The sequence below is a fragment of the Pseudonaja textilis genome, chromosome 2 (genome assembly GCF_049901715.1).
Source record: "Pseudonaja textilis isolate UNSWEBS1 chromosome 2, rPseTex1.2, whole genome shotgun sequence".
NCBI classification, from domain to species: domain Eukaryota; kingdom Metazoa; phylum Chordata; class Lepidosauria; order Squamata; family Elapidae; genus Pseudonaja; species Pseudonaja textilis.
Window position 1 is genome coordinate 210012056 of NC_141991.1, and position 25565 is coordinate 210037620.

The following is a 25565-nucleotide window of genomic DNA, read 5'->3' on the forward strand; positions in this document are numbered from 1 at the left end:
AAAGTTGTAGCAACCTTTTGGCAGAATCTCATCTGCCATCATCAGGCTTTTGTGTTGTGTTTGTCTGTGAGTCAGACTTTTACAGTTGTTTCAGTTTTAAATTTGGGGCTAGCCTACTGCTGTGCCAGAATGGTTTTCTTCTTCATCCTGATTGGTTGGGAGTCTTGGTCTGTGTTTATGGTCTTGGAGTTTGGTGTGTTCTGCTTGACTGGTGTTTCTAATATCTTCTGTTTTGTGGCTTTTTTTGGTTTTGATTGGCTGGCAACATTGTGTTCCTGTATTGGAGGCTTTTAGTTCAGCTTGGCTCCCAGTAAATGGACGGCTATCGTTTATTAGGAAGCTGGGTTTCATCTGGGTGTCTGGTTGTGGTGTGTTTGAGCTGGAGATATCAAGGGGGATCTGTTATATATATGGCTTTACTGGAGGGTGTTATGTGAACAAAGCCTTTGTCAAATGTGGTTTATGGCTTTTATGTGGGAACCCAGCCACTGTGGCTTGTTTAACCGAAGTTAAATCAATAATCCCGCTCCCCCAAAACCCGTGTAAATCGAAATCTGCATGCAATCTCCCGTGAAATTTGTTCATGCGCGTTCTCTCCTCCTCCCCGCCCACCCCCCATGGGGGTCTCTGCGCCCCCTTCCCTCTCCGCTCGTCTCCCTTTCAAGATCTGGTGCGTTTCTGGGTCAGTGCGCCGAATCTCCTCCGCTCCGCCTGCTCTCTCCGCCCCCAGGCCAGCCGTCTTGGGCACCATTTTTCCCCCTTTATATCAGGCAGAGAAGCAGGCAAGTCGACAGCACATGCTGCTGCTGCTGCCGCCGCCGCCTCTGGTCTCTCTCCCGGTCTCCTCAGATGCCCTCTGCCGCCGCCGCCGTTTTATTATTACAGTATGTGGCCGCGCTCCTCCGCCTCTTTCCCCTTCTCCCCGCACCCCTCCAGCTCAGGTTTGGCGCCGAGCCGTGGCTGTGCAGCTCTTTGGCCGGGCTTGATGCTTGGCAGCCCTCCGGCCGGTTCTGCTCTTTATTAGTTGTCTGGAAAGCAGCGGCGGCGGCGGCGGCGAAGGGGTAGGGGCTTGGGGAGCTAGGGGGCTGATCGACAGCGACGTTCACCAATGGGTGCTCTCTTTTGGCTCAGCCTCGGACTCGGGCAGAGAAGTAGTTCTGGGCCTCTGACACAATAATTAGAAGGGAGGGGAGGCGCCCTAGCTCGAGATCTTCCCTTTCTGCCAACCCTGCCCGGCTGCTGGGTTTCCAGCCTTCCCTGGTCCGTGCCTGGCGATTGGTCGGGTAGCTCTAGGGCTGCTAGACAGGAGGAGGAGGAGAAGCAAAGGCGGGAGGGGGGTGGGGGGTTCTTGCTATATAGATTATTGCAGACTAAGCAGTCTGGCTCTGCAGCAGCGAAGGGAAGGGGGAGGGTAGAAAGCAGGGGAGAGCTTGGCGCTGAGCCAGCTACCATCAGAATTAGCTCATTGTTCAATATAACCAGCATAGACAACCAAAGCCTGAAAGAGAGTGAGATTTTCCCCTCTTGCTGCTGCCCCCACCCCGTTTCTCCCCTCCCCCGTTTTCCAAGGCTGCACTGAGAAAAAAGGTGCAGTCATTCCTTCCCACACCCCTTACCCAGCCTTCTCTCTTCCCCCTTCTATAAATTCTTTTCTATAGCATGCTGCCCCTTTTAAACTCACATTTGTATTTCAGATCATGTAGAAAGGAGAGAAAGTGAGAAAGGGAATTCGTCGTAAGTATATGCATTTTATCCCCAATGCAGAATCTTTTGAAAAGATTTCTTTCCTGTTTTTTTTTTCTTTGTCTGGTTTCCTTTCCTTTCTGGAATAGCCTTTCTACCATTTCTCCTCTACTTTATTGGGACTCCAGTGGAGTCGTTGGGATTTTCCCCTTTTTTTAATTCTTTGCTTGCTTGGTTCCATAGAAGGCTGTGTAAAGAAGGGGAAAGTACAACATATGTAGATTTAACTCTTTGTCTTTCTATGCAAAGGGAGGATTTAGAGGGTTGGATAGTAATGGTTGCCTTGGGTGTATTTTTAGAAACAGACAATTCTTCCTGCAACAGCTTTCTACAAATTTGAATGTGCAGCAGTAAAGTCTGGAATGACTTCTTTAAAAAATATTAATGCATTTTTAGTGCAAATTCCATGAATTATGATCAGATTAAATATGATTTTTAATGGAAACACATTTGGTGTAGAATTTCCTCCACCCTTTCTTCTAATAAAACCCAGCAACCTTCTGTTCATTTGCTCAAACCCATTTAGGATTTTGATTAATAAAAACGATATGATAAAAGTTTCAGACTATGCATGTTACTTTTTAAAAGGAAAATCACTTTGAGGTCAATGTAACTGTATTCTGCAAACTAAATCAGCTGATTATTTTGCAGCAAATTTAATGAATTCTGAGGCAATTTTTTTGTTGAAGTAAAGGTGTAAGCATGTATTTAGTGCTTGAGGTAGATTATGCAATGCAGTACCATTTCCAAAAATATGCCTTCTCTAGGCTATATTACCTTTTGAAAGTGTGACTGTAATCCTGCAATCTTCAATGAGGGGGAAGACAGCTGGTAGTATGTCTGAGAACAATGGAGAAGCTATGCAGCTGACACAGAAAGCACTATTTTTGCTTTCTCTGTTTTTTTTCAAGTAGATATCTAAATCCATGCTGTACTTCAAAGAAGTGAGTGTCTAATATGCTAACTATAACACATTTATTTTGGATTGGAGGGATTATTTTTGCAGCTCTAGATAGCCTGAATTCCTATGTGCTATGTTTAAACCTGTGGAATATCCAGTATAGAGTTCAAACTAAGGGATCAGGATGCAGAAAGGATATGTGAGCAAAGGATTTTGCAAGGGATTTTTTTCTTAACTATTAGATTATTTATTTTTTTAAGTCATTGGGCAAGTTGCCTCCTATTTGGTGGCATGAGTTGAGTATTTTTTTTCTTCTTTCAATCTTTTGCAGAGAACTTTCATTTTGCTGACAGTGAATTTCTGAGTCTTAAAAGAGTGCAAGAATGGTAAGAATGTTTTAATTAAAAAAATAAATTGGCATATTATTTTAACACATCTTAATAGACATATTTAAAAGGCATGTATTGAGGTTTTGGGAATTTGCCATGCAATGAATAATGCACTTGAAAAGTCCTTGTGAATAGATTTTTCATTTTCAGGAATGGAAACTGCAGCCTACTTTCCTAAAATTAGAGGTTTTTTGAAGAAGAGAATTTTTTTCAATATATCATACTTAATAAAGCATGCAACAGGATTTCTTTTTAAAAAAAACTAAATTGCATGTCAATATCCAGTACAGTACATTTTTAAAACAACCATAGCTGGCAACAGAAATATCTGATATGATTCTGCTGAAAATAATTTGCTTTATCTTTTGGAAAGAATTGTTTTATCTTTTGACAAGAAATATTTGACATACTTTTGTAAAAAAAAAAGGAATTTTAATTTCCAAAGTAGACTAAATTATCTGCATGGTGTATTAATATTTATATGAAAATATACCATTTATAATGGTGTTTTCCTTTCCTGTAATACAATGCTACTAAGATTATTTGTTCTTTTTTACATTTTTTTCACATTAAATAGGTACCCATAAGGAACTTTTATTGATGCCAGGCTTTTGATTGTGATGCCAGGCTTTTGATTGTTATATAATAATAATAAAATCAAAACAAAGTGCCCCAAGAATTAGTGCCATGTGTACTGATCAGTATAATTGGGAGAAATATCAGTAATACAAGTTATATAGATAGTCCACTTTCCTTGTAAAAATAGCAATGTAAAGGAATATCTATTATAAAATTTGGTAAACCATTTTGGAAAAAGTTGGAAGTACTAAGGTTAATCTTTTTGCTGTACTAATTGTTTGATGAATAATTAGTATCAGAAGAAGACACTATTGTATAGATCACCATTGAACTAACTTAATTTGCCATGAGCTCGATAGATTAAATCTGACCTGTATTGTATTGATATTGTCATAAAACTTTATACAAGATAAAGGCAAAAAGCAAGGACATTTGTAAATATTTTTGTGAAGTAGGAATGACATTGTAAGTGTATGCATAATTCATTTTTGTCATATTTGAAACACTTGTTTTCTTAACAAATATGAACTGGACTAGTTTGTGCTAGAACATAATAAAACTAAGAAAATATAGTAGGTGTTTTTTTCCAAGTCCAACTTTCCAGAAAACATAACAAAGAGTACTATTCAAGAATTTGTATATGCTCTGTTGAGGTAATTCCCCGTTAGGAGAATGAGAGCATACAGGGGAACATATTTGAGAGAAGTGTTTGAATAATACACACAGAGCACACAGATACACTGTACAGTAAATATAGATTTTTTACTTCCAGAAAGGTTTAAGCAAAGTCCAAAATAAGCAATCCAAAGTCATTCACAAGTTAAATCAGTCAGTTTTCAAATCCAGGGATAATCCAAATCCAGAAATAGCAGTCAATTAGGAAAAATGGAGCAACGGCAATACTTTCCAACAGAAGGAAATAGAGATACAGTCACGCTCTCTTCTGAGACTAAGGCTAAGACAAACCAGGTTTCTGGCTCCATCTTATGGCCGTTTGAGAAACCACACCTAATTACAGTTTTGCATTTTCTTAATGATACAGTTTTAAAATGTTTATCCTGGTTTATATATTTCTAACCCGAATAGCTGTTAGGTGACTCATATTCCTAACATGTTCTTTTCCTTTTGGGGAGATTTTTTTCCTTATTTAATAATTTTTTCAATAGAAAACTGAAAATCAAACTTGTCTGTGAATATTAAGTCACCTCTAAGTCCTAATGGGTATCAGCACCTCTGGCAGCTGGAATTCTTATTCACACTGCCTTTCGATGCTTCTCCTCCCACTCCCTAAAAAAATCCACTTTTTATTTGTTGGGAAGTAATGAAGATGCAAGAGGAACAGTTTAAGAAAAACTTATATTGCAGAAACAAAACTCCAATGGGTGACATTAGATATATTTTATGGTAATTTTAAAATTCCTTCATTTTACATTTTTTGGATTTATGGTATCCCATTAGACAAGATTCTTAGTTTAGTGAAAGCAAAATAGCTACTGAGAATTAAAATTGGGATGACAAAATCTTAAATACCCAGCAGGAGTTAGTATGTTAGTTGGTATGTTACATGTAATAAAACTAGCCACAGCTATGTATTTGTCCTGACATAGCTGTATATTGGCTAATGCCATACAATTTTCTAGAATTTATTTTTGTAGAGCAGTTTTTCTTTAAAAGAAAAGTTCATATTCTAAAAAAAGTTATTTAGGCCTAGAACTTACCTATTGAATTATTTATAGGTAAGATAATATAGTGCAGGACTCCTCATAGAAGTAAACTATTGAATTCAGTGGCTTGAAGATTGTAACATAGAATTACAGGGTTCCAATTTAATTCTACATCATAAAAATTGCTTTTATAAAATTGCCTAGTGTATTAAACCTGACATCTTATTCACATTTTTTATTCTATATCACGTTCAAGTTTCTACTTTGCTCACCAATCAGCAAATTTATTCTCTATCTGTACAAAAAACTTAATGCAAATGTTTAGTGGCCTTCAAAGGACTCAAAGGACTGAGGAACACTAGAATTCATGAGGATCTCTTCATATGTTAATCCATATGTCATCTAATAGACATTTTCTGGATAAATTCAGAAACACTTCCAAGACACTGTGACAAGCCATATTGTTGTTTTATTTATTGCAGTTGTTATTTTTTAAAATCTTGCCTATTTATTTATTTATTTATTCATTCATTCATAACATAGTCACCTGCTTGTACCAAACTTTGGGCAACTCACAACCGAAAAATAAAATAACATGTATTTACAATAAAAATATTAAAATCAAAAGGTGTGGCACCACAGCTAAACTTTCCCATGCAGCCCACAAGTTCATCTTAGCAACCTTACCCTATCCCAGAGCTTGGGAGATAAAATTAGGTTTGAGTGCTTTTCAAAAGGTTAAAAATGGGGGGGAGGCTGCCATGGGGAAGGCATACTTCCTGTGTCCCTAAAAATATAAGGAAGAGGACTAGGTGTGTGCCCACCCTATTCAATCTAGTAGGATGGGCATTTGTCCTTAGGGAAGGCAGCTGCACAAATTACCTGGTCCTGTGCCTGAGCTTCAAAGTTAATACCCAGCACTTTGAACTGTACCCAGAAGAAAACTGGGAGACAGGACAGCTTGTGCAACAGGAGTGTAAGGTGGATGAACCTAGAAGCACCCATCACTTCATGCTGCAATATTCTGGACCAGTTGTTACTTTAGAGTGGTCTTCATATAGAATACATTGCAGCAGTCCAGATAGGACATGACCAAGGCTTGAGTTGCCATAAGCAAGGAATCCCAGTCCAGTAAAGGGCACAGTTGGAGCACAAGGTACAAAGATCTGCCTAGCTACACCTGCCACCAGCTTAAGAGTCATAAGTCTAGATGGATCCACAAATTGCACAGCAGCTTAGTCTCGGGTAGTGCCAGAGTTCAGAGTCAAAAGTCAACATATTTCCCAGGCGTGGGATGCCAAAGATTCAGAGCTGCTCACTTACTGGTGTTGAGTTGAAGCCAGTTTCTGCCCATTCTACCCTCACAACCTCCAGGCACTTGTCCAGCACACTGACAGTATCACCTGCCTGGCAAGGAGCTGGGATTCATTAGCATACAGAGCTGCCCCAGCAATTTCATGTAGATGTTAAAAAGGAAAGGCAAAAGATCCAAGCTCTGAAAACCCTGCAAAAAGTGTCTTTCGCTCCCAATCCCTGAAACTGGTTCTGAAGGATAACATTGTAAAAGGTATTAAGAGCCACTGAAAAGCCCAGGAAGGCCAGAATGGTTGCATCACATCCTTCCTGAGCTCCAAAGGTCACCTACAAACGTGTCCAATGCTGTTTCAGTGCTGCGATCTGGCATGAATCCAGGAAGAAAAGGGTCCAGGTAACCTGTTTCATCCAGGTCTCTTTGTACCTGAGCACCAACTACCAATATCCACAACCTTCCCTATAAAGGTTAGATGAATATTTTCTCTATTGAATCCAAGGATGACATTATGTGAAGGAGGTACACTGTTGTTTTCTTCAAGGCAGGCAGTACCATCCCCTCCCACAAAGAGACATTAAAAACAAAGTGGACCAAGCCATTGAGTGGTGGGACTCATCTCCGGGGGGGGGGGATGAGTCTGCCTACTGAGATGAGGTGGACCGATTGCTTTCGTGGTGTGGAGACAACAACTTGGTCCTCAATACCAATAAGACCAAGGAGCTTATAGTGGATTATAGAAGGAACAGATCAGACATCCAGCCCTTGCTTATCAATGGAGACCAAGTGGAACAAGTGGCCAGTTTTAAGTTTCTGGGTGTTACCATAAAGGAGGACCTGACCTGAGGTGCTCACATTGCAGCACTGGTCAAAAGGGCCCAGCAGAGATTAAACTATCTGAAACTTCTCAGAAAACAGCAGCTGAATGAAAAACTGATGATGACCTTCTACCGCTGCACCATAGAGAGTATTTTAACTTACTGCATCTCTGTATGGTTTGCCAATTGCACATTGGCAGATAGGAAAGCACTCCAAAGGGTTAACGTCATTGCCCAAAAGATCATTGGTTGCCCTCTCCCCTCTTTGGAAGAGCTTTATAGTTCCTGCTGCCTTAAGAAAGTTCAAAACATTCCCAAAGATCCATCTCATCCTGGGAACCCTTTTTTTCTAACTATTACCATCCGGCAGACGGTACAGAATAATAAAAACAAGCACAAATAGGCTGAAAAACAGCTTCTATCCCAGGGCAGTAGCTCTTTTGAATTCTGCTGTATAGTGCAGTTCAGTTCAATGTGTGGAAAGTGAAGGATGTGTGTTTGTATTTATTTTCATGGTCATGGTCATGGTCATGATGTGCACTGAAGATGGTGTTTGATTTCGTTGTACGAGATGCAATGACAATAAAGTAAATGACTAACTAAAATTGCCACTTTCCAAGATGCCTTAACTAACTAGAAGGGGCCTGGGTCCACTCATGAAGGGCTTTTCCATTTCTGGATCAAATGGTTCAAACTCCCACCAGGTTTTTTATGGATAAAAAAGTTATTTTATACATAACTCAAGGCAGTGAACATACCTAAAACTGCTGCCTCCTATTTTCCGCACAGCAACAGTCATATAAGGTGGGTTGGGCTGAAAGAGAGTGTTTGGCCCAAATTCACTTATCCAGCTTTCATTCCTAATGGAGGGATAGAACTCATAGTTTCTTGGTTTCTAGGCCAGCGTATTGTATTGTATAATATAATTCAATTAAAAGAAAGTATGGGAAGTTCTGATATGCAGGTAGAAGAGTTGGTATAAAAAAAAAAAGATAAAGGAGTCCCTGCGGATTTTACTTTGTTAGTCGTTGCTGATGCTAGGAGGTCGTGCTCATCTCTATTTCAAGGCCATTGAGCCAGTGCTATCTGACAGACATTTCCACAGACATGTGGCCAGTATGATGTCATGGAGCGCTGTTACCTTCCTAATGAAGTACCTGTTTACTCACATTTGCATGCTTTTGAATTGTTAGCTTGACAGGAGTTGGGGTGAGAATGGAAGCTCAGCCCATCATGCAGCCCTTGGGTCTCGAACTACGGCGGTTGGCTTTTCAACCCGACAAATCCTTTGTCTTTTAACTGCTGAGCCACCGAGCTGTCCAAGCATTGGCATAAAATCACTGTTTCCTTGCCCTTCTTGGTTCTGTCTGGTAGAGATATTAATGCAAAAGTGTACTTTGATTTTTTCCATGGTTTTATTTGGCATTTATCTGAAAGATACATAACAATTTCAATAAGCATGCAAAGCACAGTAGTACACAATTCATGCATTTTATCTTGTATTCTTGGACAGAAACACAAATATTAATGGTAGATTTTGATATATAAAACACATTTCTTAAACAATCTTCATTAAGTACTATTAGTAATGTTTCGCTTTTAGGTTTCAGTAATTTTTTTTCTTCCCAGAAATTAAAGATTATATTTTAAAATATATCCTCCAATCTCATATAAACTGTGGATACATTTATGCAACTCTGTATCCTAGGCTTTAACTTTTGACTTACCTTCTGAGTTCGTGCTGTGTTCTGGTTCTTAGTTTGCAGCTTTGATCCTTTTCTCCAATTGTACAGCTGTGCATTGCCTGTGCAATTGACTTTCATCCCTGGCTCTTTCTTTGGTGTTGGGGTTTTTTTTTTGGGGGGTCTGGTATACTTTGATTATGTTTTTATATCCAAACATAGATGACCAGGAAAGCTACATATACTGCTAGGTCTAGTGCCTGGTTTTAATAAAATCAGTCTTGGTCTCCATAGACATGAGTCATTGGAAATTGTCCATCACACAAGACCACATTAACATGCGGTATTTGCAGAAATTCACATTCAACATATTTGAAAGCTGTATGTTCGTTCCTCCATGTGCAATCTTTCTGAACATTCAGAGTTTCTTCCCAATTTACCAGATGGGATCGTCTTTGCAGAAGATTCCAGGAACTGATGCAGACTATTCCTATATGCATAGTCTGTATTTTATCAGTGAGCTCTAACTCAGCCCTTCAAGTTCAATATAAGTGAAGAAGTTATGTGTAAACAAGACTGCTTTTCATTCACTAAACTCATATCTGTAAGAAATTTCCCAAAGACATCAGATACTTGTTCGTATTATCTGCATATTGATCTTCCTGATGACTTCTTCCATGATTATATGTTAAATATGATCAGAATGTGAACTTGGTAGTTTGTTTTACAAAACAAAAAATGCAAAAAGTATGAAGGATGCTTTTGAGATTGAGACAAAAATGTATACTGGTTTTAGTTACTTGGGATTTTTCCAGGCTGATAATATGGATATTTAATGACTTCAAACATTGGATGCAAAGAACCAAGAAAAACTATAAGAATGTAAGCAAAAATGCAGAGCCAGAGAAGAGGAACCAATGGAAGTGAAACAAGCATTCATCATGGAGACATTTTGCAATGGCATTCACTCTTTTCAAAAAATCATTAGCCACTTGCTGCTTAGCATTGATTGCTACTATAAAGTAGACAGAATTAAGCCAAAAAGTACACTGGCCTAATTCTACCGAGGAAAGCTACTATCAGAAAGCATACTTGTCCTTAAAAGTTTGCCATCAGCTCATAGGTAAATACAGACGCACTGAAGTTGTAGATTATTTTGTTTGCTTTGTCCAATGTAATTCTTCAGTTGATTAAATCTGAGCCTTAGAATCAGATCTGATTGAAAAAGACTATATGCATTGTAAAATAAATAAAAAGAATATGAAATTTTCAGTATTGATTGGTAGTAATTTAGATACAGTCAGGTTATTGAGGAAGGGGAAAGCTGTAGACTAGTATAAGAGCAGATATCAGTTTCAATATACAGGAGAATTTTCTGCTGAGATTGCCACTTTATGAAATGTTTTACATGAGGTACCTGGCTCTCAAAAAGAGTGGCTTTTAAGTGGCCTTTATAAGGAAGTTGTAATTTGTTTCCCATTAATTATGATCTTGATTGCCTACATATGACCCCCCAGAATGAATTGCTCTGATTGTTTTGTAATTATTTTTAGACATTTTTACAGTGTTGCATCTCTCTTCACATCTCAAACTTTGTTCCAAAAAGGAACAAAAATACCACAGCTTTATCACTAAATTTTCAGTGGATTTTAAAAATAAAAAAGGAAAATAAAGTTTCCTTCAGCAAAAAATGCCCTTGTCCTTTAAAGGTGACAGGTATTTATATTAGATTAATATTTTGGAGCTACTGTTTTAGGCAGTTGCCTAAAGTAGTCCTAGACTTAGGACCAATCACTTAGCAATCATTGGAAGTTATGATGGACTCTGGAAAAGGGACTTAAAACCCAGCTTTAAAGTTCTGATGTTACTCCTGCCGCCCCCCCACCCCCACCCCCAGCTCACTGCATTTTGGCTGCTTTGCAACCAGCCCATGTTTATGAGCATTTGCAGTGGCCATGTGACCGCGGTTTATGCCACTTTTGTTGGAAACTGACATTTCCTTCCAATTTCCAGCAGAAAATGTCCCACAGTAAACAATTGGTTTGCTTAATGACTGCCATTCACATGATCGCAATTTGGGCCCTGGGTAGCTAGTTTGCATTAACCAGTTGCAGTGTCCTGCAGTCACACAATTGCGATTTGCAATGTTTTTTGCCAGTTTTGCCCAAAATGCCATTGGTTAAGTTGGATTTGAATTTATGACTGACTCAACTTACGACCATCATAAAAATGATCATAAAAAACAGGTCTAGTCATGTGATGACTCAGCTTACAACTTGATAGAAATTCCCAATGGTGGCGTGGTCATAATTTGAGGACTAACTTATAGCAATAGATCAAGCAATAGGTCAAGTTATCTCAGCTCTACCTTCCAAATAACTTCTTTGAATCTGGATACAAAACATCAGTTTTACCACTGATTCAAAACCTTAGCCTGTTTATAGACGAGTGAAAAATTAGAGAAAAACAGGACCAAGTAAAACAAAAAAGCATTGATATTTACATGAGAAGTATGAGTTAGTGCCTACAACATATCTCCTAGGGCTAGGCCCTTACAGACGTTATCTTTGTGCTTTTAATGATCAATTATCCAAAGACAAATCATGACAACTGCTTGTTTTATGTCATCATTATCTATAGGTTTATCATCCAAGGCTCACAGTCAGCCAGAAACATATTCCAATGAGCCATGGACATGGAGGATTTTTTAAGGTATATTTATTTATATATTACTTAAAATCTTTCATTAAGTAAAAAGACCTCAAAATATAGCATTATTTGGGATTATTTTGTGATTTCTAGAGAATGAATGTGCTTTTGATTGCAATATTGACCCTTCATCTGCCAGAGTTCCAACTTGTGGGGGAACTCTGTTTCGTGGTCTCCTTGTAAGAAACAGCTGTTTGGATTAATGTAGGCAATCCTAGTTCCTCTTTGTCCAGAGGGGAATTATGAAGTGTCAGTCCATTAACTGGCTCCTCATTCCACTGCGGTCATCTTTAGTTCTCCATATTCTTTATAGCAATAGCACTTTACAGCCCTCTTTAAGAGGTTTAAAAAGTCAGCATATTGCCCCCAACAATTTGGCTCATTTTCCCCATCTCAGAAGAATCAAACTTGAGCCTGGTGAGATTTGAACTGCCAAATTGCCTATGTAGCCTGCAGTACTGTACTCTAACCACTGCACCATCAAAGCTTTGGCAGAAATTCCTATATAAAGAGAAAATTTTGACTAAACTCATTTCTTTGTATATTTGTTTTCATTCTTTCTTCACTTTCTATTTTTTTAATCTTTTATTTTTTTTAGTTTCTATTCTTACCTTTTTAATTGTAATGTTCAATAAAATTATTATAAAAAAGAACATAATGATTCCATTCTTTGTCCATATTTAATAAATATTTACTGATGCTTAATATTTTGAGAATAAAATTGCCACCAAGCATACTGATTAAAAAGCAACTTGTTTATAGTCCTAGAATCTGTGTATATTCCAACTGTGAAATACAGATAGTTTTATTGCTATTAGCGTCCACTTAAAAGCATACAATCACCTCTGTGGTTGTAAGTGTGGTCATCCTGCCAACTCCCTGAATTTTGATCCTATGGTTGAGGGGGATTGCAACATCTATAACTTTGGTGATAGGACATAAGTACCCTTCGTTCAGCCCTACCATAATTTTACATAGTTGCCAAATGAATGGTCATTACTTGAGGAGTACCTGTACTTAATATGGTTTATAAAGCATCAGATTACATTACATTTATTTAAGTAGGAAATTGAACATAACTGGACATAAGAAAGTTGATGTACTTTCTTGGTGGTATTGATGGGCCTGATTTCATGCTGACGGCAAAAATGGCCATTGATAAAGCCATAACTCTATTTGGGTCCTTCCCATCGTAATATAGCAAGGTTATGTCTTGGCATGATGTATCAGGAATGTAAAGGAAGAACATATGGTTCCTGGATTCTGAGCATTGTGCATTGTCTTCTTGCCTTTAGTTTATAGAATATGTTTATAAGAGCAGGAGATGAATGAGTCATGTACCATTTTGGTTATAGTTGCAGGAAAGAGACAATATTTCCTCTTTGAGGAGCTTCAGAATTAATTTCTTCCATCTGTCTTGCCCAATTTATATTAGGCTTTCTAGTCTTGTTAATTCCTTAGTTTATTATTTTATTCAACATTGGATTCCTTTAAGTGTCTATTTTTGAAGAGGTTAAAGAGGTTCATTTAAAAAATCACATTGCACCCGTGCTTCTGGATTGACTGAGTGGGAAAACAATTGTATACCATATTGCTGTTTCTCTGTGATTTTTCATCTTTTTTCCCTCCTTCTAATTGTGTCTGTTCTTCAGGGTGGGTAAATGAGGAATGCTACCATTTCAACAACTCTGGGATTCAGTTATACTTCCATAATTAAGGCTTAGGTTCCACAGCCAAATTGTGTTATAGATGAGCCTAGTAATGTCAGAATTAAAGCTTTCATTCAAAGGAATGACATACGTTTTGAGTATTCAGTAAAGTTTCTAGGCATCACCTACCATCTAGAGAAGAAAGTCTCTCTTTACATAGTCTACATAGTTTGTTTGACAACATATCAGTATGCTTTTCCATTGTATTTTTCCAGATTATCTTCAATTTCAAGTACTATAGTTTCTGAATGGTCACTTCCAAGTACTGATCTGATATGACCCTGCTTAGTTTTTTTGAAAATCAGCCAGGGACAGTTAGCTGCTTGCAGCTTCCCCTTTAGTGTACAGGGCAACAAAAAGGACTTTTGAATCTTGGGGAAACTGGAGAAGCATCCTTCTCCAAATGCAGCCTTGAATCAGAGTCAGAATCATAGATTGTAAGGGTTGGAAAGGATCCAATGACATGAACAAATATTTTATTTATATAACAGGTTACTTTATTTATATATGCAGCCTGCCAATGAAATAAGAGGCAGTTAATTTCTCTTACAGCCACGGACTGTGCCTGAATGAGAAATGAATGGTCAGTCTGTTCATTTCTTGTCTCCCTCAGACTATACTCCAGGCATAACTTCTGTTGCTATATCTCCCAGAATCTCTCAATAAACCAAGGTGTCACCTGGGATTAGGGTATGGAGAGAGACTGCTTAGGAGCAAGCTCACCAAGGTCCTAGATTCCCTTCCATTATTAGGTTCTGAATTGTTTATAGGTTTACTGGAAAACTCCCCAATACCTACCAGAAACAATAAGGTGACTCAGAAAGATCACTGCAGTTGATCCAATCACCCCTGGAAGTCAGTCATAGTGGCAACCACCAGTCTTTTCTGGATCAGAAAGTGATCTGACCACAGTAAAGAGCGGATAGGAATTGCATGGATCATGCCCAAGATTAGTTGGGCTAAGTCTACAGTTCTCATGGAGGCCATAAACTCCTGAGTGCTTCCTGACCCAGCATCTAGCCCAAAGACTAGTCAAGTAGCTCAAGGATTCTTCTGGGTGGTAGGATAGCCAATATATTTATAACATTTCTAGCTTGTCCCTGTGACCTAATTTAAGATAAAGACATTCACACTCCACTTCTTCAAGAGCAGATTCCCTGGCTGCAAATACAGTGTCTTTAAAGATGAACACATGTGAACATACATTGGCTGTGGCACTGAGATTGATAAAGTACCAAAGCCAGTGAGAACAGATTTTGGTGAGGGTACCCAACAATTTCTCAATAATAAATGCCAAGTCTACAGATTGTTTACTACCAAATTGTGAATTTGCATGGCATTTACAAACCACAGTTTGAAACCAAGTAAGTCAGTAAGGTGTAAATTAAGCTGGAACTGTGTATTGGCACAGATTTGCTGGTCTCCCTTATCCTGTAATGGTAAATTCAGTATTTCCTGCCTTACTGTTGCAGATCCATTCACAACTGGATTATTCTCCTGTTTTAATGTCCAAAAGCTACCTACACAGGTTGCAGACTTACAATTATACCATTCTGTCTCCCAAACAGTACATAGCAGGTGTTGGCCCCTCCAATAAACACACCTCTTTTTAACACACCTCCCAAATAATCAAATTACCAAGAAGAAACACAACTAAACCTCTCTCTAAGTGTTACTGTTGATCCTACTCCTCTACCTTCTGCTATATGGAATCAAACCTGGACTCATTTCAAACATAGTAATAAGATTCACAAACTCTTTTCTTCACACTAATTGAAATGTCTTAAAACTGTCTATTAATTAATTAAATTTCAATTAATAAATTGAAAAGGCAACCACAACAAGATCTCATCTTTAAAAAATATAGTTGGAATAGAGTCTAATATCAGAAATTGCAGAAATTAGACTGGAATCAGACAAATAATTGAATAGAAGAGTTTGAAATTATCTAAACTAATTTGCAGTGATACTATCTCTATAACCAGTCTTTCACTTCTATCCTCTGGACTATGTCCTGTGTCTAGAAGAAGTGAAAAAAAACCATATCTCAAGCTCTTTCAGCGCCCCCCCTCTCCCCCCCAGGAAATCTGAACTTTTTTCCATACCAACTAATATACTTACAAAGCAAACTTCAGGTTTGTTTGAAGACAACCACTATGCTTCATTAAGCACAAACAAGTTTATTATTATTTTATTAAAGATTTCATCAGTTTAAACTGTCAGCAGACTATGTACAATAGGACTTTATCATCAATGATGTTCGGTCAAATTTTCTACAAAGAAACTAATTGACCAAAGAGTCTCTTGAAAACTGTTGAAATCATTCAATTTTATGAACACCACATGTTATGAAGGAACAATAAAAGAATAAATAAATGGATTCTTAGAAATTAGAATTTAAATAAAGAGGCTCGTTTTGTTTTTCACAGAGGATGCATGTATAAGTGGCCATATGGAACAGAACTGTATTTGCAGATCCTAGAATAGTCATGTGGGATTTTTATCTCATGATTGTATGGCAGAATTTCAGGATTGCGGTTGTTTTTACAGCTGAATAGGAACTGCATAACAGTATTTTGTCATACTGCCCAAATCTTTAGTCTATCTGTGTTTCTTCCAAGTTTTAACTTTGCTTCTATACATGCTGCACAGGAACTTGCTTAATCTGAGTGAGAAGAAAGTACTTCATCATGTATAGATCAGCCATGATTATCTATACCCAGAAATTTGAAAACTTAAAAGAATGCATTAAAAATTAATATGAAAACACTTCTCCGTATTCTTTTGATTAGCTATATAAACTATTTCATAGTTGAAATGTTTTCATTGGAATTATAAGAACATCTTTTCTGGCTTCATAATGGACCATTTTGAGCTGAGGTTCTCCTGATATGCTTGAAATGGCTCATTTTAATGTTGGTACTAATGCTTAGATGGTAGAACATGTTGCAGTTGATTGTGATATATAAGTTTATATTGAGGAGACTTTGTCAAAATGCAAATAATTTCTTCTTCCTCCCCCTCTTATATAGGACAATCTTCCCATCCCAAAGGAAGTTAACCGCAAAAAGAATGAGACGGCTCTGTTCCTGACACCAGTGAATGGCTCTGGACACCATTTCAACAAAATCTATTACCTCTCTTTTTAATCATTACTCCTCATTTGTATTAAATATGGTGTATGGGTGTTGATGAGGTTATCATGGTGTCATATATCGGGAATTGTTTCTTTGTAAATCATAAGAAGAAAAGTACGGGACTCTGAGCCTTGCTTTAGAGAATTACAGTGGAATATATGTACCATAAACCAGTTTTTAACCATTCTGACTCAAGTCAAAGCTCTCAGAATTTCACACTGTGAACCCAAGTTTACAAACACTACAGGTGGGCCTTCAGGCCTTGTTCTACCACAGCAATGTCTTCCACTAGCCAAAATCAACTGACCACATGCAACTGGTAAACTGCTGCCTCTCCATTTCCATGATTCCTAACTGCTTCTTGCAGAGGCTGAGAGTCCCCCTTTTATTTCATTTTAGATGTAACAAGCCTAGTAGTTTATTTTCATCAATTGTCTGTATATCTCTATATTTTATCCATGTACTTTTGATGTATAGAAGTAGTATGAAACTCATGGTTTCCTTGTGGTAAGTGACTGAGATGCTGCCACGGGATTTGAGACACTGATGAATGGTGCTATTTTGGACTTTAAACATGCTCCTTGGCAAGGTAGCTCTGATGGAGTTATTTTTAATTTCCATGTTCTAAGAAGGTGTTGGTACTTTGTTCTCGTTCTTTAGACTGGACTGACTTGTTTCTTTGTGTCTTCAGTGTGGCTTTCTTATTCAGTGTTGTAGGGTGAGTAATTCCTAATATAGCAAGTAACGAACTGATTCCCACCTGGGTATGCTCACAATCTTGCATTGATAGTGGGAGCAATCACAAAACTGTAATTTACTACAATTTTTGTTTCTGCCATTCTGCTTAGTAATTTGGTTGAAGAACAGCAATAATTTTTTATGATCTTTAAGGGTCTTCTCTTGTCTTTTTTTTAATACATTAGAAAGTCACATTTTAAATACGGAGGTTTATCATGTTTTTAATGTCATCTTAAAAATTAAATTAACTGTTTTTAAACATGCAAAAATGGGAACTCTTAAAATGGCAGTTAAGATATTTCCAATATCTTATTGTGGATTTTACAATTTTGTTCTTGCTCCCAGGAAATTAGGAAACAATTTTCAAAACAAAACAGTGTCATCTATTCATGGAATGTTGTTGTGTTAGACACAGTCTGGGAGCCCACCTTGATTTTTTATAACTTCTGTCTTTCGGCTCTTCCTTTTACTGGGCAGATTTTGTCCAGAACCATTTAGCTTCTGACTGTTAAATACCAATGCATGCACTGCACTTCTTAATTTTCTCTCCCTCTTCCTCCTACCCCATTCTTGTGCACATTTTTCTAGTAGTTTAGATAAGTCAATTGTGCTGTATATACATGTAACAAAAAACAGTATTCAGCAGTTGTGGCATTTATGTATAATTGCAATTGTGTACTGCTGAAAATGTAGGCTTTTGTAACAGTGTGATCTTTAATAATGCACTAACACTCGATGTATTTTAGCTCTTTTAGTAGGATTTGTTCAATAAATATGCAAGCTCTAAGAGTAACCAAAATTTTGGAGTTGTTTTATTATTCTATATTCTATATTTTAATATTCTTTCTCCACTAAATTAAAATGCATTACAAATATAAATACCAAAAATAAAGCCACAGTAAGATTGCATCTTAAAATTTACAGATTATGTGGCAGAAATTTCTAATCTCTGAGAGCCTAATAAAAGGAACTTTTTTAAAAACCGACAATCCTTTCTGAAGGTGAAAATAAAAGGGAAATGGGTCCAAGAAATTATTCCAAGAACTCAGGATTATCATTGTTAATTCCCTGCTTTGATTTGTGGCATGAAGAATGTCAAGATTTGATCAGAAGGTCTACATAGGAAAGGCCACAACTAGCACACAATCAAAAGTTATGCAAAGGCTCTACTAGCTGCAATTGCCACCTGCTCTTCAAGCAGGAAATATGAGTCCAGGGACCCCCAGGTTGCGGACTGGATCTGTCTGGAGTAGTGCCACCCCATCCAGAACTTAAGATATCGAAGTCCCAGATCTTGAAGCTCCATATACCCAAAACAGTTTAGTCTTGCCAAGGTTCAGCTGAAGCATGTTGTCCCACAAATCAAGCCCACCACAGCCTGCAGACAACACGAGAAGGCAGTGACAGCATCACTTGACTCATCAGAGGTGGAGATACAAAGTTGAGTGTTATCAGCATATTTTAACCCATGTTGATGGATAATTTCACCCAGCAGCTTCATATAGATGTTAAAAAGGAGTAGAGAGAGTACTGAGCCCTATGGCATACCAGAAAAGAGCAGCCATGGGCTGGACCTCTACTTACACAGATTAACCAGCATTGGAAACGAGCCTAAACAGCAAAAGTCTGCTGTCCAGCCCCAGCCCCTGTAGCTAGCCCCAAAGGCTACTATGATCAGTAGTATTGGAGGCTGCTGAGAGGTCAAAGAATGTTCTGACCAAGGATTCCTGAGACCATAATTAATCACACACTTGGTCCAAACAACCCTCTTTTTATTTCAACGGCTGGGAATTTTGTTCATTCCCAGCCCGTAATGAGTCCCAAATAGTTTCTCAAGATAAGCACCCACCTTTATCTCCTTTGAATTGCTGCCAACAACTAAAGTGCCAAATTAACTATAAAAAGCCAAACAAAGTCCACACACAGCTTCAAGGTTTAATCCGAACAGAGCAAATAAAGTTGCTTGCTTCTTTATGTCTTACGGGAGGGCCAATCACCTCCAAGCCTTATTCCCGAGTTGCCCGTTTTTGTCTTAACTGTTCTTGCCTTCTGGCAGCTCTGCGCACGTGTGTGCTGCGAACAGGCTCCCCTTATTCCTCTGCCTCACTGCTGTCAGATTCTGGAGGCTCTGGAGTCAGCACATAACTCCCAGATTGCCCTGGCCCCATCTCTGTATCGGATGCAGAACCCTCATCCGAGTCCTCCACAGACTTCCGGACTGGCCCATGTTCCTCCCCACTGTCCGATTCTGCTGCCGTCTCTGCAGGCTGCCGGTGGACCTCAACAAGGAGCACGCCTCACTCTCTTAAAGATCGATCGGAAGTGTGACCAATGTTATTTCTGTCCCATAACCGGCCCTGAATTATGACTGAAATGGGTCCAGATAATCCATTTCATCCAAAACCCTCAAACTGTCAAGCAATTACCCTTTATATCATCACCAAAAAGGAAAGATGGGAAACTGGATGAAAATTATCCAGGCAGGTAGCATCGAGTAATGTTTTTTTAAGGAGGAGGTGAACCAGGGCCTCATTAAAAGGTCCTGGGAATATCCCCTCCTGTAATGAACTTATCACTGCCTGGACCCACTTACTAGTCATCACCCTGGAGGTTTTCACGAACCAGGAGGGACAAGGATCTAATTGATAGGTGGTTGTACACTGAGCATCGAGGACCCTTTCCATTTTCACTTCCTCAGGTCCAGCATGATCGAATTGATACCAGGTAACTGAACAAGACCTTTCCCCAGGCATCTCACTTAGATCTTCACCATGCATTTTTTCACTTAGGAATGAATCCAAGCCACTTTGTCCATCAGGTGTTGAACAAATTTCTCTGCACAGCCCTGAAGATGGTCACCCAAGCTCTCCTATCCCAAGAGGATCCCAGTGATCTGAAACGGCCACTGGGTGACACTTTGCAAACACAATTAGAGCAGTGATGGGGTTCAATTTTTTTTACTACTGGTTCGGTGGGCATGGCTTGGTGGATGTGGCATGGCTTGGTGAGCATGGCAGGGGAAAATTATTGCAAAATCCCCATTCCCTCCCCACCCCACTAACCTGCTTTCCAGCTCCGTTCTCCTGTGCAGAGCAACCAAAGAAGACCCAGCCAATCAGCTGGGACTCAATGGGAGGCAGAGAAGAGATGTGGGCAGGGCCATTCAGAGGTGGATTTGCCAGTTCTCCGAACTACTCAAAATTTCTGCTACTGGTTCTCCAGAACTGGTCAGAACCTATTGAATGCCACCTCTGAATTAGACTGGAGAAATGCTGTTTTGCCACTCTTATTGCCACAAGATAGATAGGCCTTACTAGTAGCTCTGAGTCGTGTCCAGTTGAAGTCACCACAGACATCTTTTAACCCTTTTCAGAACCTTCAACTCTTCTGTGAGCATCGGGAGCAAGGGGCCAAGAGAGGCATAGGCACAGTCCTATCCAAAGCATCAATCATCCTTTGATTCCATATTGTTACCAAGGCTCTGGCAGGGCCATGCAGCAGAACACCTGGTATATCCCCCAGTTCCCTCTGGAACCCATTCAGGTCCTTCAGTCACTGCTTGAATGGGTCCAGCCTCCCTGGAAGGTGGGTGGCATAAAAGTCTCAAAGACACCAGTGTGCGATCTGACTATGACAAGGGGGATAATGTTAAATCCACTACCAGATCACATTGCCATTGCTCTGACAAAAGGTGATAGCTGATGTGTGACCACTGAGTCAGACCTGTGTTGATCCAAAATAGGTCCATGGCTGCCATGGTAGTCACAAACTTTGTGGCTGCTCCCAAGGCTGAATTCAGGGATGACAGGTTGAATCTCTATAAGTCTAGGGAACTTCACTGTTAGCCTCAAGACAGCCTCTAGCAGTCCAGGCAGGGATGTTGGCATGCGGTAGGAAGGCTGGTTACATTAACAACAATCCAAACTGATCTTGTGAATCCAGCTTCAGAAAGAGAGTCTCACAACCAGTGATTTGGGGAGCAAAACCCCTGAAGGCCAAAAGAGATTCTCTGATAACCATTGCCCCCCACTTCCCCTGCCCTGGGAGCTTGGCTGGTGCCAACCCTAACCCTGGCCGGACACATCTCTGAGAGCCCTTCCCCCCACTTCCAGGTGACTCAGGTCTTAGTGATATATTCCTGGCTGACTCACTCCTAAATGAGAGCTTGAATAAGGGGGCCTTAATATTAACCAACCTGGATTCAGAAGCAGCAACCAAAGCTCTGGGACTCTGAGGGCATGCTGTCCAGGGACTGGGAATGAGCTCAGGGGGCTGAGACGCATCACTGATCAACAGCCTGTCTTCTGGCTCCCATCAGCGCCATAATGTATTGCCCTGCCCTGCATCCCACAAGGTTATCATCCCTCTACCCCCTTCCTCATACAGATGAGGGCTCTGACATCCCCCTCCAGCCACTCTTATTCTATCAGGCATCCTGGAGTGATAGAGCCCCCATGATGGTATAGCTCCAGCTCTCAGCACAAAGGCCTTTGACCCTCCAGCCCTCCCCCGCAACATACAAACTGTACTCCATCCTAAACTGATCCCTCTTACTGGCAAGTCAGGGAGAGGGCAGATTCACCCAAGATCCTCCACCCAACTCTCACTTTTGCCGGGGGCTACAGATACTTACTTGAACACACTAGCTGCTCCTAGTCCCTCACCCTAGGAACAGATTCTCAGGTGCTCTGAAACCCTTAGTCCTCTTCCTGCATAGCTTCCACTGGCTCTCCACAATCCTATTCCTCAGTGGTGGTATGCTACCGGTTCGGACTGGTTCGGTTGAATCAGTAGTAAAAAAAGCCTCCCACAATCAGCTGAAAAGACAATCAGCTGAGAAGAGAAAGAAGAGAAAAGTTCAGGATCGGCCTTCCCACCCACCCCTGCCCTTTTCTCTTCTTTATCCTCTCAGCTGATTGGTACTGTGGGCCTCAGCTGGTGTGGGGAAAGCTGCGCGCGTACGTTAGATGGGGGAAGCTGCACACATGCGCACGATCACCTAACTGGTAGTGGAACAGGTAGGATCCCACTGCTGCTACTCCTCCTGGCACCATCAACACTGCCACCACAGTCCTCATGGACAAACAAGAGCCCCAAACTAAACCCAGGGCCCTAAACCTTGCAAAGCTGTCACTACTGCTGCTTCCACTGCCACCACCCAGGAACTTTGTGCTGAGTAGCTGAGCTGAGCAGTTGCAGCTGCTGGTCAAACTCCACCACTACTAAGTACCTAAGATCTAAACTGTCCCTGTTGCCCATCAAGAGGGGCTTGAATGGGGCCTTGGGGTTGGTTCCAGAGTGCTGCCGCTGCCACTGTTAAATTGCTGCTCCACTACACTGCCAAAGAGCAGAGATGAACATGGCAGCTGCGGCTCCCAACCAGCAGGAGAGGGCTGAGTCTGAAGTCAGTCATTCAGCAAATGAGGTAAAGATGGGGGTTCAGGGCAAGCCAAGAAAAAAGGGAAAAAAGGAAGAAGGGGAAAAATGGTCTCCATACAATTTTCTTTACCATTCTGGGGAGGCTTTCAGGAATTCCACACATGCTATGCATACCACCCAGTCTTGTTTGCCTTTTTTTTTTTTTTACAATGTTCAATAATCTCCCTCAGATTTTCAATGATGGAAAGATGGTGAAAAATCATTGGCAAGATTACAGTTGTGGTTGAACCCAAGATACTCTCAATTTGCCTGATTTTTTGCCACTTTCTGATATCAAATTCAAAAATTCAGAAAAGACTCTAGTAGCTTCATATTGCTTTTGTTATCTAAAGTAATATCTATCTTGGACCACAATCACAAGTTGGAATTGGATACAGTCTATTCAGCCCAAATCCAAAGCCAATCAGGAAACTATCTCTAGAAAATATTTAAGAAATGAGACTTTCTCTTTCAAGGAAAAAGAAAGAAACAACACGTTTTATATACGTGTTGTACATATGAATATAGTTCATATTCATATATATATATATATATATATATATATATATATTCTTACGTTTTCGCGTGTACTTACATGTATGGCATTCGGCTTTGTTCGTGTATTTTCCCACTTTGTTCATGTATTTTCCCACTTCATTGTAGTTGTGCTTTTAAAGTTGTAGCAACGTTTCGGCAGAATCTCATCTGCCATCAACAGGCTTCTGTATAGACAGAAGGCTTCTATACAGAAGCCTGATGATGGCAGATGAGATTCTGCCGAAACGTTGCTACAACTTTAAAAGCACAACTACAATGACGTGGGAAAATACCCAAACAAAGCCGAATGCCATATATATATATACACATTTCTAATACCAATATGTATTCCATGTGGTATCCCCCTTATAAAATCCCTAACCCTTATCTCTGAAATTTTTGGCTTTATTATTTCTTTTAATTTTAGCCAACTTTCCCTTTTCTAAATTTCCCTGATCTTCTTTCTTTCCTTCTAACATTTCGTCCATCTTCTCCCCCCACTTTTCCTCTTCTCTTTTTTGAAGTTTCTTCTTGTATAATTTTTTCTTCTTTTGTTTAATCCTGGGAGCATTTTCTCTTTTATTTATTGACTCTGTCATCAATGTCATAGTTTTAATTTATTTTGTGTCTTTTGGCAGTGTTTCTTGTTCTCCATGTCTATCTGAGCCTCTTTCTTCTTCCTTTAACAACTCTGCCTCAGTAGAATTTCTTTGTTCTTCTGCCATTGCCATTATTTTCTTTTCCAATATTTCCAATAATTCCCTTCTTTCTTTCAGCATTCTTCTTACAGTTTGCAATTCCAACTTAAAATCTTTACTTATTTCTTCCAAATTTTTATAATTGTTATTAATATTCAAAGGCTTTTATTGCAATCCTTGCCGAAAGTCTCCTTTTATCTTTGTTTCTCTTGTTAATCCTTCTGTGTCTTTCACAATCAACACCCAACAGTCCCAGGAAATTTCATTTGTATATCCTCTTAGTAGAGTTTCTCCCTCTTTTTTTTAAAAAAATTTCCGGGGCTCTTATTATTTTATTTATCTTTTGTTTCATAACAGTTATGAGTCTAGTAAATTTCCATAAGATTTTGTAGGGAAAAAGTCTTTGACCATTAGATGGCGGTCTGTATCACTTTCCACTTTTCAAGTTCTTTTCTTTTCTCTTTTAATTGTTAAACATTAATTTCCAACCATTTCCACAATTAATTTTCTTAATAATAACCAATTCCAGGTAAGTCCAGCATTTTATCCAATGCCTAATTAATGCCAATTTATATTATTCAAAATTTAGTCTCTAATTTCATTGTAACTTTTTATACTCCAATTTTGTTTACCTTGTATTTTCTTCTTATTTTCTGTTCGCCGCTGTAATACTCTTGCGCGAGGGCGCTTTCTTTCTACTTCTTGGGGTTGTTAAGAAAAAATTCAGTTCTTTTATCTGGTTACACGTTGCTCACCACTTCACCGCTCCAGCATAAAACTTATGGTCCCGACAGCTTTCTGTCTTCAGGGCAGCCATTTTAGACTGCTGTTTCTCCCTGTCTTCCAGGGGAGTAATACCTAGCTAGGGAGGAGTGATGTGGCTCCCCTCAACCCAGCTGGCAATCTCCCCCTCTTTTCCCACCCCTCCAATGGGGTCAGATGACTGCAGTCCCATGGGGACCCTTCCAACAAGGGAAACACAGATCAAGGCCGCACATGATCACGGTCTCTGATCCGTTGTTGACGGAAACGACACCGGAAGTCAACTTGATATCCTCTTGACAACGTTTAGAGTACAGCTGCCAAATTTCTATATATTTGCTAGATTAGCTGGTGTTTATAAAAATATAACTTAAGACATCTGGAAAGCACCAGGTTGCCTAGCCTGCTAACAAGACCAAGCAAAAGCAAACAGCATCAGAACCCTCCAGTAAATAAGATTATCCTATATAATGAATAAAACTTTTGTGATTATACCATGTTTCTTGACAGCTCACTAATTAAATGTATTATTTGCAATCTCAAATAATTCCTATCTTTCATAATCTTATCCTTTATAAGATATATTTTATACAGCAGTACTTCCGTATATGGATGGATTCCAGAACCTGTTAGACCACATCAAATGCTGAACCAGAGGTCTCGTATATGCAAGAGATTACAAAAGAAGATGGGGGGAAACCCTAATAACAAGGAATATGGATCCTAGCCATGTACTTCTCTCTGTGTTTATTTCTAATCTCCAAATAAATTT

At 39.3% G+C, this 25565-nt stretch overlaps 1 protein-coding gene and 1 long non-coding RNA gene across 6 annotated transcripts; one reads left to right on the top strand and one right to left on the bottom strand.

The window, feature by feature from the left end:
* The first annotated feature begins 737 nt into the window (after positions 1 to 737).
* NREP (neuronal regeneration related protein) lies at positions 738 to 18177 on the top strand. 5 transcript variants are annotated; one of them, XM_087926967.1, is made up of 5 exons: positions 738 to 884; positions 1695 to 1734; positions 2976 to 3030; positions 11726 to 11797; positions 16536 to 18177. In XM_087926967.1, the coding sequence occupies exons 3-5, from the start codon at positions 3028 to 3030 to the stop codon at positions 16650 to 16652; spliced, it is 192 nt and encodes a 63-aa protein (XP_087783093.1). In that variant the 5' UTR covers positions 738 to 884; positions 1695 to 1734; positions 2976 to 3027; the 3' UTR covers positions 16653 to 18177. The 5 variants fall into 5 exon arrangements, with proteins under 5 accessions (XP_087783093.1, XP_087783094.1, XP_087783092.1 ...); XM_087926968.1 differs by lacking the exon at positions 738 to 884 and adding an exon at positions 980 to 1061; XM_087926966.1 differs by lacking the exon at positions 738 to 884 and adding an exon at positions 1147 to 1260.
* LOC148127347 (uncharacterized) lies at positions 4356 to 25064 on the bottom strand. Its single transcript, XR_015742238.1, has 2 exons — positions 24664 to 25064; positions 4356 to 8833 (listed from the first exon to the last, which is right to left on the bottom strand). It is a non-coding gene; the product is annotated as an uncharacterized LOC148127347 (long non-coding RNA).
* Between the last annotated feature and the right edge of the window lie 501 nt (positions 25065 to 25565).